Source organism: Cyprinus carpio, chromosome B20 (assembly GCF_018340385.1).
Source record: "Cyprinus carpio isolate SPL01 chromosome B20, ASM1834038v1, whole genome shotgun sequence".
In the NCBI taxonomy this organism is placed as follows: domain Eukaryota; kingdom Metazoa; phylum Chordata; class Actinopteri; order Cypriniformes; family Cyprinidae; genus Cyprinus; species Cyprinus carpio.
The window spans coordinates 5,283,119-5,297,963 of NC_056616.1; the positions used below are offsets into that span (position 1 = coordinate 5,283,119).

Here is a 14,845-nt window from a genome sequence, read left to right on the forward strand (position 1 = left end):
CTACTATGGGTGCCAGATCTTTTAGTTATGTTGCCCCCCGCCTATGGAACTCTCTTCCCCCCCCGATGTTCGCAATAGCGAGTGCTTGTTGACTTTTAAAAAGCGTCTTAAGACATATCTTTTTATACAGGCTTTTTTATAACATGTTTTATTGAGACTTAAATGCACTTTATATGTATATGCTGTTTGTTTGTTGTTTGTTTTGTCTTATTCAGTGACCTGTATATTGCTTGTAAGGTGACCTTGGGTGTTCTGAAAGGCGCCATGAAATAAAATGCATTATTATTATTATTATTATTATGAGTTTCCAGTTGTTGGATGTTTCTAGTTAAAACCGAACAAATGGAAAAACAGAGTAATCAAAGACATGAGCCCTGATGAGTCTCTCACTGATGGGTATGGATGGTTGTTCATATAAAGGGATGACAGGTATCTTCACTGCAGTGCCAAAAAAGTCTGCTTGGAGTGTTCTTGCTAAGCATCAGTTAGTCCAGATGTTACGATACATAACTAAACAACCTGATGTATTTTATTGAAAGAAACAAGCAAGAGATTTTTATTTTTTTCAAACACATCTTTGTATTTGTTTTAATAGAACTTGCAACTTGCAAAATCATTATAAAGTACACATGATAATAAAGAGCGAATATTGACTTGTTTTGTTGTTAAAGAGGTGGATGAGAACATGATTTCCCTTTTTAGGCCAGTGTGACCTGGAGGACTATGGGTAGTGCACCATCTGAATGGATGATCAGTTCAAATCATCAGCAAATGTGCGATAAAAATACAATAAATACTGTTCAACACATGCTAACACAGAAATACTGTTCTTGCCATTAGTGTAGCAATGACCACAGGAAGCAATCCGTTCACAACAAAAACCCGGATAACAATGTTTCATCATGCAAATATACATTTCAATAAACGTTAAATAAAGTGCCAGCCGTAGCATGTGCATACACAGACTGCATACTCTTAAGAGCAATATTTCAAATTAGAGGTCTGGAGCAATATTAAGTAGTTACCCTATAACAGTTTCCAACAACACATGAAAAGCAACCGCAATAACAACACATCAAATGCACATTTGCAGAACAACTAAACAGCAAAATTGTACATACACATACATGTCATATCAATATACATATTACAATATTCTCTTTATGTCTGTCAGTTCGTTCCCTTTCTGAAATTTTGACTCTATTAAAGAACTAAATGAACATTGTTATGGAATGGTTTCCCCTGAGTTGGCAGTGAAAGTGTGCCCATTGACTCTCCTATGTCCCCGCAAGTCTACAGCAGAGGGTTTTTTTTTTTTTTTACTCATTTTGCTTCAGGACCCACATTTTACATTGGATGGCACTGAACTAAATACAGTGGGATCCAATGGTCTGAGACCACACTCAATATATAGGATTCAAGATCTATTAGGAATAAATGTTACCATTAAAACAAATAACAAATAAGATTTTAACAATTAATTAAAATTAATGAGGAAAAATCACACTGACCATGTGAGCAATAAGGGGTCCGACTGAAGCACTTAAGATGCTCTTTGGAATATTCTCAAATCATGCTGGATAACATGATCATTAGGTTTTGAACAAATGTGGAACTCTTGTTAGATCCAGTTCTGCTGTCTATTAAGCAAAATGTAGACATGCACCTAAAATCATGTACATGTTTTAACACAATTTTGCTGATAATTTATAGTTTGTGGTGTCAGACCTTTGCATCCCACTCTATGTGTGACTGCAGCAGCAACAACACCAACCTGTATTGACCTGTATTGGTCATTTACACAAATACAAGCGTTACAAGATTCAAAAGACAGATTATCAACAGATTGATTATAATCCATTTTTAAACATTTCTTACATTTTCCACAATATTTCAAACACAGGAAACGCAAGAGGCCATGCGAACACAGTTACAACAATGCATCCCACAACATAAGACTGGCTCTATACTGCACACTTATGCGACTGGCTGGTATTTTGTATTATTGGGTTAAGCACCACGTGTGTCAGAGGAGGGACAGTAATTTGGTGACTTAATATTCTCTGGCCTCCTCTAATTCATTCATGAAAATATCCTGTTGGGGGTTTTCTGTGCAATGCAGGCCATTATTGGGTGGGCGGACGGCATGAAACCTGCTCCAGTCTCCTTTGCACAGAATCCAAGGCATTACATCCACCTTAAAGTGCAGCTCTGGAGAGAACTCTGTGCTTATTAGGTTGGGAGTACCTGCACCCTTGCCCCTTGTAATTAGAAGCTTGTTGTCATCATAGCAACAATGCTGTGCGGCCAGAGTGGTGCCATCTCTTGAGAGGCCAGAACGCAAGCAAGAGTGTGCCGAGGGCTTGTAGATGTCCAGCCGCTCTTTTGGGCCGCTAGCATCCCTCCATTGGAAGGTCTGGTCACGTCCTGCATCCAGCAGACTGACTATATTGGTGGAGGCTTCTGAAGGATAGGTGCATGGACAGCTGGGTAATTCAGTCAATACCTGCTGCAGGTAACGTTGGAGGAACTCACTCTTACAATTCAACCACTTCTCACAGCTGTCAACATCTGCAGAACAACCAAACCCAAACATATTACATGCTAGACACATCAGCTTATAGCAGAGTGCAATTTGCCCAATAGTGGATTAAAAAGTAGTGTGACAGTTTCATGCACTTTAAAATAAGAATTCACATATTTTTTCACATATTCCAGCATTGTTGTCCCTGTTGAAAAATCCAGCACATGCTGGTTAGGTATGTTTTGAAGCATGGCTGCTGGTTAGAACTGGTTTAAGCTGGTCCTTAGCTGGTCATGAGCTGGTTTAAGCTGGTCATGTGCAGGAGCTAGTTGCTTAGGACCAGCTCAAACCAGCAACCATGCTTCAAAACATACCTAACCAACATATGCTGTTTTTTTCAACAGAGGTGTGTAAAGTTCATATAGACTATACGTTGCAAAAAGCATTAACTAATACAACTAATACAAGTTGACACATTTATCTGATTTTATATCGCAACTGCTCAATTCAGTTCTGTCTTTTTTATGATGGAGCAAGAGCTTCTCAGTGGCAATGACTTCTCAATACAATTATAAATCTAATTCAAATGGGACATTTAACAAAAATCATGTCAATTGCCATCTTTGTATGCCACAATTTCATTATCATTAGGACTCAACAACATGCTTAAAATATCACCTACAAACTGAATGTTAATTTTCAACCTCTGCTGGTGTCAAGGTGACTTTTTTTGGATGTAGAGTCAGTTCAGCCACTCCACTGGTGTACATATTCCACTAACATTTGAAAATCAGTGTCTGAATTCTTTTTTACAATTCATCATTAATTGAACTGAATAGTAACAGCTTTAAAGCACTCACCAGTGCCAAAGGGTTCTGTACCATTTTCCATCTCAAATGGAAAGACGTGAGCCACACTGTTCCAATCATCTGGAGAGAGAGAGAAAAAAAACTCTGTTTCACATAATATTACACAAAATGTTTTAGAATTTTATTACAAACAGATACATTTTTGACAACTGAAATAACAGATACATTTTTGAGAACTGAAATAACCTGGGCATGGCACGAGGTCACAGCTTCGGGATTCGGTGGAGATGCAGAAATCTCCACATGAACGTGAACGGGTCTGGTTGCCATTTCCACAAGTAACACTACAGGGACCCCATGCGCTCCATTCTTCCTCTTTCTCTCCTAAAGGCACAAGAATAATCAGTTAAAACATTCATTTAGTTTTTTTTTTTTTTTTTTTTTGGTGGTACCCATCACCATTTCTCATATAGGGTTTGAAGAAAATCCTTAACCTCAACTACTTTTCAGTGATTGGATAAGAAGTGGTCCTCTGGGATGCATTACAATTACTATTTCCGTTTGGTATTAGCATGTGCTTCAAATGCATGCCTGCAAACACTTGTGCTGTTAATACACAACCTCTTATGTTGTTTCTGACAACCCCCATTAGAAATCATCTAGCAGACACTCCAGCAATATCTCAGCAATAAACCAAGCAAATGCATAGAAACTTAATAACAACCACTCATCACTCAAGGACACCACCCCAGGAAAAGCTTTGCAATAGTATGGTAGCACCCTGGAAACCATCAACAAAAACACTCTAACACCTTGACTGCAACTTTTGCAGACAAAAACAAGGGTAAGCTGAAAGAGTAAGCTTTTGCCAAACCTTATATCCTCCTCCTCCAAAAAAAAACCCTTTAAAAAGGCTGATTAGCTTTTAGCTGATTAGCTTTACAAAAAACAAACTGTCGCATTAAACAAAGACAACGGATGTCTTCTTCTTTCTTCGGTAATACAGAGTATAGATTACAGACTAGCATTTTAAAATATTTAACTTGAATTTGGGTGGGGTGCCAGTGACATTGCAGACAGAGTGATGGTGTCCTGATTACAGACAGACTAGTGAATGATGAAAAGGAGGCGTTGGCTCAGCGGCTACTCTTGCTGGCTTTGTAGAACTGCCAAGCTGTGAAACCCACAACAGCCACAGGGCTTGTCGTTTAGCAGAAGCAGGAATGGGCATTAAATCCACAGGGTCGAGATTTGGGTGGTTAGCATTAGCAGTTGCTCATGCCAAAAGATGCTGGTGTCAAGAACATTTTGGACGGGCTGTTAAATCTCTTTAGCGATTCCTTTGGCTGAACGAATCATAAAGGGTACTCTGTTTAAAAAAGGACCGAAATCGTCAATATAAACAAATAAATCATTATTTCAATAAAACATTATCTTCCTGTCCTGTTAAGGGCCCAGAAATCAAAAAAAAAAAAAAAAGAAATTATCCTGCATAGTAGAATAGGCATCTACTTCTGGTCTAGATTGAGGACTCTAAATTTAGTACTCAATCATTGTGTCTTTTCTTGACAGCTCCAATTAAACCCCCATCCCATTTCATCCTTGTCTCCAATAAAAGACTGCACAGCTAAAACGCAAAATGCACATTTCCCACCATAAAACAGACATGGCCTGGAGAGAAAAACAAAAAAGGAACAGAGGCGTAATGTTATGCATGGCCTTGAAAAGCCTAGGATTCTTGAACAGGCTTAAAAGATCTAGCCGCTCTGGGCTGGAGGGGGTGGAGGGGGGGTGCAGGGTCTGGGGCCCAACCCGCGGGACATAAAAAGTAAACGGATGACCCCTCTCACTCTGTGTTCCCGATCTGTGCTCTAATTGAACACAAGCATGGGCTTATTTGTCCAAGAGAACATACTCATACTGCCATTAGTGAGCGGATCGGGCTCGTCTTCAAACAGCGGTCTTCTCTGCCGAGTGGAACCAGTCTCTACATCAAAGGTCCGGCACTCACAAATACCCTGCCGCTGGCTGCGAGTTTAGTCTGAATCAATGCTGTGAAACTCTCTACCCTTGCTCTACCCTTCCTCCCCAGTCTCTACCGCTCTCTTTGCCTTAAACTGCTCTCCAAATCGCCTTCCTCTGACTCCTGCCAATCTAGCTTTCGTGAATTCTCCCATTGATTTCACTTTCTTAAATTCTGATGTTACCAATTCTGACAACTTTCTTCATTCCAAGGTTTTTATAAATTGCACAGCTTGAAGGTTCAAATACTGTTACTTCTAAATTCTCAAGACTTGTGTATAGAAACATCTATAAAGAAAACAATCACCATAATGGCGTTGAGTCCATGGGCTTTCCCAAATGCCACCTGTTTTGTCCAGTCCACTAGGAAGGGGCTCCCCACTGTCATACTCCAGTGCATAATCATCCTCTTCCTCCACTGCTTGGCCAGTACCATCCTCGCCCGAATCTACATCTGTATAGCCCCAAAATAAGGGCCAGAAAAGCTTCTTCCCGCCCAGCCATTCTACAGTAGAGGAGGGAGAAGACGTGGGCCAGTCATTGCTCCATTCTTTAACCAGGTCCATGTCCACTTCCATGGGGGGGTCATCCAACACCTCGATGGTCACCTACAACCAAGGATGCAAAATACACAGGGATTAAATAGGATGGAACATTGGGTGTTATTTTAAGAACTTAAAACAGGCAGTGAATAAAGACAAATTATCCTGTAATAAGTCTGGAGAAAAGTCAGTGACAGTAAGTTTAAGCGATGAGTCACTGTTCGAGTTTTTTGATTTGAGCTCAGGCTCAATATCTAATCAAGCAGAATTACTTCCTCCTCATCTCAAAATAAGATTACTTATTACACTTAATTACATCCTATCAGGAGTGATGACTCACTATGGATGCTGATGAATCCACTTTTGCTTAGACAGGATTAGACATTAGCCTCAGATTAGAGAAATACAGTTATTTCTTATTATATCCGGGCTGGCATATTATGACTTGTCCCACTCAATCATTGAAAGTCACATCACAAAGCATTTCACAAAGATGACTACTAACTTGAGATGTGTGCTCTTGCATGTGCTCACCTGAATGTTTGGGTTTTGGGAGTCAGTGTCAGCATTTGCTAGGTCTGGAAAGTTTTTGAGGTCTAGGACAAAGGGTTTTGATTCTTCCTCAGGCTCAGGCTGTGGTAGGACACCTGTTGAGCGATGCTGGAGCCACCTGTGTTGGTGGGGACGAGGGTCTGCCAGCTCGTTCTGGACTTGGTTCTGTTGGTGCAAGAGATGATGTCAGTGTCTCTCAAAGATGTCTAAGGATGTGTCTGATGAAAAATTAACATTGCATGCAACAATAAGTGCTAGCTTGCATAGAGTTGTGTAGGTATGAAGTCAGAATCAGGAAGACTATTCGCCACTGGTTCCTCAAGATTTTATAATGGGGTTTTTCAATTTACAATAAAGCCTGTGGAAAAAATAACATAAAGATACTTTGACATTTTGTTCATAATTAATGCATCACTTTATTGCAACATTTTGGAACATCTACAGTGACCTTCATTTGTCAAACACAGGTTTTAGTTGCTATTGTGATATTTCTTGCATATGGTGACACAGTTGATAATGATTTATTAGAGGTATAAAGTCAATTGAAAAGGATTTTCCTTAAAGGGATACTCCACCCCAAAATGAAAATTTTGTATTTAATCACTTACCCCCCTGTCGTTCCAAACCCATAAAAGCTTTGTTCGTCTTCAGAACACAATTTAAGATATTTTGGATGAAAACCGGGAGCCTTGTGACTGTCCCATTGACCGCCTAGTAAATTAGACTGTCAAGGTCCAGAAAAGTATGAAAGGCATCGTCAGAATATTCCATCTGCCATCAGTGGTTCAACCGTATTATGAAGCGACGAGAATACTTTTTGTACGAAGAAAACAAAAATAATGACTTTATTCAACAATTTGTCTCCTCTGTGTCTCTCCACATCACCGCAGCGCCATTTTGGAGAATATCTGCTGGACGCAAGCAGTGTGCGCTCTTCTGTGGCATTAAAAACTGCTAGATCTGATTACTTTTCATCTCTTTTAGAAAAAAACAAACATAACACCAGATATCTGTTCAATACAGTGGCTAAATTAACGAAAAAAAAAGCATCAACAGGTGTTGACATTTCCCAACAGCACAGCAGTAATGACTTTATGAACCACTTTACTTCCAAGATAGATGCTATTAGAGATAAAATTGTAACCATGCAGCCGTCAGCTACACTATCGCATCAGATAGTATGCTATAGATCCCCTGAGGAACAGTTCCACTCATTCTCTACTATAGGAGAGGAAGAATTGTATAAACTTGTTAAATCATCTAAACCAACAACATGTATGTTAGACTCTCTTCCATCTAAGCTCCTAAAAGAGGTGCTTCCAGAAGTCATAGATCCTCTTCTGACTATTATTAATTCCTCATTCTCATTAGGATACTGTATATCCCCAAAACCTTCAAACTGGCTGTTATTAAGCCTCTCATCAAAAAACACAACTAGACCCCAAATAAGTTAATTACACACCGATCTTGAATCTCCCTTTTCTGTCCAAGATACTAGAAAAGGTAATATCCTCACAATTATATTCCTTCTTAGAGAAAAACGATCTCTGTGAGAATTTTCAGGATTTTCAGTATTTAGACCGTATCACAGTACTGAGACTGCTCTCATGAGAGTTACAAATGACCTGCTCTTATCATCTGACCATGGTTGTATCTCTCTATTAGTGCTATTGGATATTATAGTTTGACACTATTGACCACAACATTATTTTGAATAGACTAGAAAACTTTGTTGGCATTAATTGGAGTGCATTAGCATGGTTCAAATTGTACTTATCTGCCATCAATTTGTAGCAGTGAATGAAGAGGTATCATATCGATCACAAGTGCGTATGGAGTACCTCAAGGCTCAGTACTAGGGCCGCTACTTTTCACGCTCTACATATTACCCTTGGGAGATATCATCAGGAAACATAGTGTTACCTTTCACTGTTATGCTGATGATACTCAGCTTTATGTCTCTGCATGAAAAACTAACGGAATGCATAGTTGATATAAAAAACTGGATGACGAGAAATTTCTTACTGCTAAATTCAGAAAAAAAAACAGAGGTGTTAATTATAGGACCTAAAAACTCTGCATGCAATAACCTAGAACACTGTCTAAGACTCGATGGCTGCACTGTCAATTCTTCATCATCAGTTAGGTACCTAGGGGTGCTATTTGATAGCAATCTTACCTTTGAAAGCCACATTTCTAGCATTTGTAAAACTGCATTTTTCCATCTCAAAAATGTATCTAAATTACAACCTATGCTCTCAATATCAAATGCAAAAACGGTAATTCATGCGTTCATGACCTCAAGGTTAGATTATTGTAATGCTTTATTGGGTGGTTGTTCTGCACCCTTAATAAACAAACTCCAGCTGGTCCAAAATGCAGCAGCTAGAGTTCTTACTAGAACCAGGAAGTATGACCATATTAACCCGGTTTTGTCAGCACTGCACTGGCTCCCCATTAAACACCGTATACAGTTTAAAATCTTGCTTATTACTTATAAATCCCTGAATGGTTTAGCACCTCAGTATTTGAACAAACTCTTATTGCATGATAGTCCTCCACGTCCGCTGCGTTCTCAAAACCCTGAAAATTTGATAATACCTAGAATATCAAAATCAACTGTGGGTGGCAGATCCTTTTCCTATTTAGCGCCCAAACTCTGGAATAACCTACCTAACATTGTTTGGGAGGCAGACACACTCTCTCAGTTTAAATCTAGATTAAAGACCCATCTCTTTAACCTGGCTTACATATAACACACTAACACATTTCTAATATTCAAATCCGTTAGAGGATTTTTAGGCTTGGAAGAATGGCATCTACGCTAATATTAGTCTGTTTCTTTCTTATTCTGAGGTAACCGTAGTCACCAGATCCAGTCTGTATCCAAATCAGGTGGTCACTGCAGTCACCTGGATCCAGTACATATCCAGACCAGATTTTGGATCAGCACCTAGAGCGGACCTCTACAGCCCTGAATAACCAGGAGAACTAGATAAGCCCCAGAGACAGATCCTCAGTGAAGACCTGGTCTCCTAGAAGGCCACCGGGACAAGCCCACAGGAACCAGATGATTCTTCTGCACAATGTGAGTTTGCAGCAGCCTGGAATGGATTTGCTAGTTTCGTCTGTTTTTCGTCTGAGTTTTGGTTCCTTGCTGCTGTCACCTCTGGCTTGCTTAGTTGGGGACACTTAATTTCCAGCGATATCGTCAACTTGATTGCACAGATACTGTTTAAACTGAACTGAGCTGAAAGATGACATAACTGACTTCAATGAAGAACTGCCTTTTTACATTACTGATACACTAATTTTGCATTACTGACACACTATTTTCCTATTTAATGCTGTACAGTTGCTTTGACACAATCTGTATTGTTAAAAGCACTATATAAATCATGGAGACTTGACACGCTGCACGGATGTGCTGTATTCGTTTAATTCAAAGCATAAATACACACAGGAAACACATCCTTGTGTCACGGCTGACACAGAATAGCGTACGGAGGTTACATTCAGCGGATATTCTCCAAAATGGCACTAAGGTGATGCCAAGAATCACAGAGGAGACAAATTGTTGAATAAAGTCATTATTTTTGTTTTCTTTGCATACAAAAAGTATACTTGTTGCTTCATAATGAGACGGTTGAACCACTGATGGCAGATGGACTATTCTGACAATGTCTTTCATACTTTTCTGGACCTTGACAGTGCAGTTTACTAGGCAGTCAATGGAACAGTCACAAGCCTCCCGGATTTCATCCAAAATATGTTAAATTGTGTTCCGAAGACGAACTAAACTTTTATGGGTTTGGAACGACATGGGGGTAAGTGATTATTGACAGAATTTTAATTTTGGTATGGAGTATCCCTTTAAGGAAAAGCTTATAATAAGTCAACTTGTTCCATTTTCCACTGAAAATTTGCTGATGTTCTTGCTCACTTGGGGAACTTTATACATTTATCAGAAGCAGAGTTTCTACTGACTTGAGAGCTGAACAATGAAGTAACTGTCCATGTTACTACATGACCTGTCACAGCCTGAGAACACATTCTAACCTGCAAAGCAATTTTATTCAGCAATGACTATTGTAATAAAATAGTTTAATCACAAAAAAATTAAATAAAAATGGTTTTATTGCAAGAACCAGTGTCCTTCAATGTGCCATGTTTCCAGTTGAGGCTACCTCAGTGATTTTTAAAGATACATTTTTTTTTTTTTAAGATTTTGAGCAATCTAGTTTTGTTTTGCATCAGTCTAGCCAGAACAAGATGTACTAAAGATTGGCTGTGGCAATGTTGGTTTTATCAAACTCATACTTAGTAGGTACCATGGTCATTGGGAGTTAGGGAAGTGCTAATGCTTGTTTTGCAGATTCATACTCCGTGGACAAAGTGCATTACTGGGGGTTTTGGACACTTCTTTCTTCATGATCATTATGCAAGTGGATCTTTGGCCTTTGTGCTGCATCTCATGTTATTTGAACACATTTATACCACAGTTAAATAATTGTAAAAAGCAATCCATTTTTGTTGTGTTAAAATGTTCTATTTACAACATGTTTTTTCAACAGTGGAGCAAATAGTTAAATATTGAATGAGTTCAGCTGTGATTCAGAGGTGTCTTATGTCTTTTCCCCCCAAGTTGTATACTACTTGATCTGCAGATAAGACATCCAGGGGTATGTGAGCTTCTCTGTAAGACTTATTCTTAATATTAATCTTTTCTTCCTGGAAGTCTCATCAAGAGGGGCTGAAGGACTAATCGCTGTCACTCAGTAAAGACTCATAACATGGCCTAACAGAGCGAGTTTAATTTCCTAAATGTTCAGAATAGAAACCCAGTCTCTCCTTACATCCTTTGTCTCCCCGAGGCCATCTCTTGTCTTTCTCTGTATTGTTAATTCATTGTAAAATCTTTCCTCCCAGTGGAATGTGGCCTGTCCTGTCAGTGGGCTTTCTCACCATCACAAACATATGGCATGAATTCCAGAACCCGAAACAAAGCCTTATGCGCTAGCGGAAGACCATGGGATACACACACAGCCCCTATTGAGCTCTCTGGTGAGACACATGGACGCAATCAGCTCACACAATTTATGTTGGGGCATTTGGGAGAGCAGTCTGCAGTGCAGCCTAGATTTATCTGACCTCCAATATCAAAGTCCCAGGACCACGCCATTCCAAACCAGTGAAGAAAAACAGTAATCTAAGACCCCCCCATTCCATTTCCCTTTGACGACCCCTGCCCCACATGTAAAAACAAAAGAGACATTTAGTAATACAAAGCTGAGTAGCAGGACCTTTCTTGGAGAGGTTAGACATGGCCCCCTGGTGCACAAACACAGGATCAAGGAGACCAGAATGCAGGAAATTCCACATTAACACAGAAGAGGGGCTAAAAAAACAATTTAGGAGGAGCTGAACTATGACCCTGTGAGAGAGAGTGAAACTAAGTGTTTTTTGACCAGTATTATGTAAGGCTTCACTGTTGTACTGCTCTACTGTATGAGGCCTCTATCCATTAATGGAAACAGTTAATTCCAAAAGGCACAGGCACATTTAACCTGTCAACCCATTTACCATTCTGTGGTAAACAACTGATTATTGAAATTTGGATATGTAGAAATAGCATTAAATTATAATAAACCCCTATGATCACCATTAATAGCAGTATTAAAGGGTAACTCCACCCCAAAATGAAAATTTTGTCATCAATCACTTACCCCCATGTCGTTCCAAACGTGTAAAAGCTCTGTTCATCTTCGGAACACAATTTAAGATATTTTGGATGAAAACCTGGAGGCTTGAGACTGTCCCATAGACTGCCAAGTAAACAACAGTGTCAAGGTCCATAAAAGGTATGAAAGTCGTCGTCAGAATACTCCATCTGACATCAGATGTGCAATCTGGGTTATATGAAGCGACTGGAAAAAAAATTGTAAGTGAAGAAAACAAAAATAATTCCCTTGTCAACGGTCTCCTCTGTGTCACTCCATATCATCGTATGCTGCTTATGCTCTTCTGTATCATCAGCGCCACAAGGATGCGCTGTTTCTACGTGTATTTAGCTTTGATTTGAAATAAAACAGCGCATCCTTGTGGCACGGACGACACAGAAGAGCATACACAGCATACGGTGATATGGAGAGACACAGAGAAGACCGTTGACAAAGGAATTATTGAATAAAGTCGTTATTTTTGTTTTCTTCGCTTACAAAAAGTGTTCCTGTTGCTTCATATAACCCAGATTGCATGTCTGATGGCAAATGGAATATTCTGATGACGACTTTCATACCTTTTATGGACCTTGACACTGTTATTTACTTGGCAGTCTATGGGACAGTCTCAAGCCTCCAGGTTTTCATCCAAAATATCTTAAATTGTGTTCCGAAGACGAACAGAGCTTTTACGGGTTTGGAACGACATGGGGGTAAAGTGATTAATGACAAAATTTTCAATTTAGGGTGGAGTATCCCTTTAACTGTAACACTGTCAGACATGTTACCTCTGACTCTTACTTTTCTGAAGGTATAGTTAAGACATCAGTACATTATTAATGTACATTATTATTTCTCAAAAACTGAAATGCATAGAACTTCGACTGTTTGTGCTTTTGGACCTTCCAGAGTAACTTGTATGTTCCATGGTGCAGAAGAGTTTCTTCAACTAGTTCTATCAGAACTAACAAGTGTCATTTTCACAGATGGTTTTCTCTCTCTCTCTCTCGATCTCTGAATTAATCTGAAATGATGCATGACGTTAGGAAATCTGAAGTGTAATTTTGTAGCAGGGTTGGAAGGGTACTTTGGAAATGTAGATTACTGATTACAGTAATGTAAATGATTACATTTGATTACTTTTTGATTACTTTTCTAAATGTCTAATGTTTTCAACTGTTAATCATTTTCAAACATTTAAAGCAGGCAGGTTTAACTTTACAGTAACACTCAACAATGATTAGTCAGCATCCTTCATCACTTGAATTAAGATTATAATAATTTAATTTAAAAGCACAGCCACCACAAAATCAGACTTTAGCACCTATTTACGTTGATATCATTCGAGGTTAAATACAGATTTAAAATCATAACAAGAAATAGTTAAGTAGCTATGATACTGTTTTAAAAATCAAATCTTTGCATATCTATGATAGGAAACAAATAAATAACAAATAAAACAACCCAAATAGTAGGCTAAACAAAACACTTATGAAATAAGCATCCCAAACTCCTGAAATATTGGTGCAGTCAATGCAATTTATTAAAGAAATCAATCAAATCTGTATGTGTGAAAAGGAATTCAGATGTAACTCCCCGTGCAATAGTTAACATTTTAATAAATAACTGTAATTTAATTACACGTTTTCTCAGTAGGCTAACTGATTAGTTACATTTATTTTGTAATTAAATTATGCAATTTAGTTACCTATAACTAGTTACTCCCCAACACTGTCAATTACTGTGACGCATATGTTCTGAAGGAAAAAAAAGAAAGAAACAAAACCACGAAACGAGATTTCGATCCACTCGTACTCACCTCTATGGAGTCGCCGTGTCTGGATCTCTTGTGATGCCTCACAGGGAAGCTGGTCGCGCGTTGCATCCAGGCAGCCAGCAGCACAGTTAAAAATACCCATACACCTTTACGCGCTGTTAGCATTTTGCACCGTTGCGTATCTGTCCTCTAAATACCGCTAAAACATTAAATGTGCAATAGTTGTTTAGAAAGCTCTGTGCGTTTCCCTCATGAAGAAGATCTTCAATGCTCTGTTCCTCATCTTCATCCAAACTTCATTAAAACTTGCACATGTATGAGCATTTTATAAATTCAGGCAGATAATCCTGACCCCTTCAATCCATTCACAAATAGCCTTCACTAAATGTGACTGGAATGTGTCTGTCCATGTGGACTGATCGTCTCTCAGTTTAAGTAGCAACTGCAGGTCTAGCTCTGCTCTTCAGTCCGCACCAGTGCATCCGTATTCAACTTTTACAAAACTTTCTCTTCTCTCCTTCTTCAGGATGTCGGAGCACAGAATCATTGGTGACACGCTATGATGATGATGGGAGTATCTCAGATACATGCCTTAAGGAAATGAAAGATAATATACGCTTAGCGCGCAGCAGCGTCTGATCTCTATGGGGTCAGCATGGGAGGAGAATCATTTTTTCCAGTTTTCCAGGGCTAGTGATGATTATGTATCTGACAGCCAGGTGTGTGCGAGGACTCGTTTCCTGTCAGGAGAGAGTCATTCAGAAATGAATTCAGAAAGCCTTCTCAAGTTTTATTTCCAATTCATTTCCTGAATTTGAATTAGGTTTGAAAAGAGGATAAAGGATGCATAACGAATTTTTGAATTTAAGAAAGCAGAATCTGAATAAACTGAAATTCAA

General features: G+C 39.0%; 1 protein-coding gene across 1 annotated transcript; it reads right to left on the reverse strand.

Moving 5' to 3' along the window:
- Window positions 1-1,283: 1,283 nt before the first annotated feature.
- On the reverse strand, window positions 1,284-14,611 carry ism2b (isthmin 2b). Its single transcript, XM_042746937.1, has 6 exons — window positions 13,989-14,611; window positions 6,432-6,614; window positions 5,663-5,963; window positions 3,580-3,717; window positions 3,385-3,453; window positions 1,284-2,571 (listed from the first exon to the last, which is right to left on the reverse strand). The coding sequence occupies exons 1-6, from the start codon at window positions 14,109-14,111 to the stop codon at window positions 2,054-2,056; spliced, it is 1,332 nt and encodes a 443-aa protein (XP_042602871.1). The 5' UTR covers window positions 14,112-14,611; the 3' UTR covers window positions 1,284-2,053.
- Between the last annotated feature and the right edge of the window lie 234 nt (window positions 14,612-14,845).

Coding starts and splice junctions, on each gene's coding strand:
- ism2b (XM_042746937.1), bottom strand. CDS start 14,111: ATGCTAACAGCGCGTAAAGGTGTATGGGTATTTTTAACTGTGCTGCTG. Junction 5,964..6,431: donor CCCAAAACCCAAACATTCAG/GTGAGCACATGC, acceptor CCTTGGTTGTAG/GTGACCATCGAGGTGTTGGA. Junction 3,454..3,579: donor TGACCTCGTGCCATGCCCAG/GTTATTTCAGTT, acceptor CTCTCTCTCCAG/ATGATTGGAACAGTGTGGCT.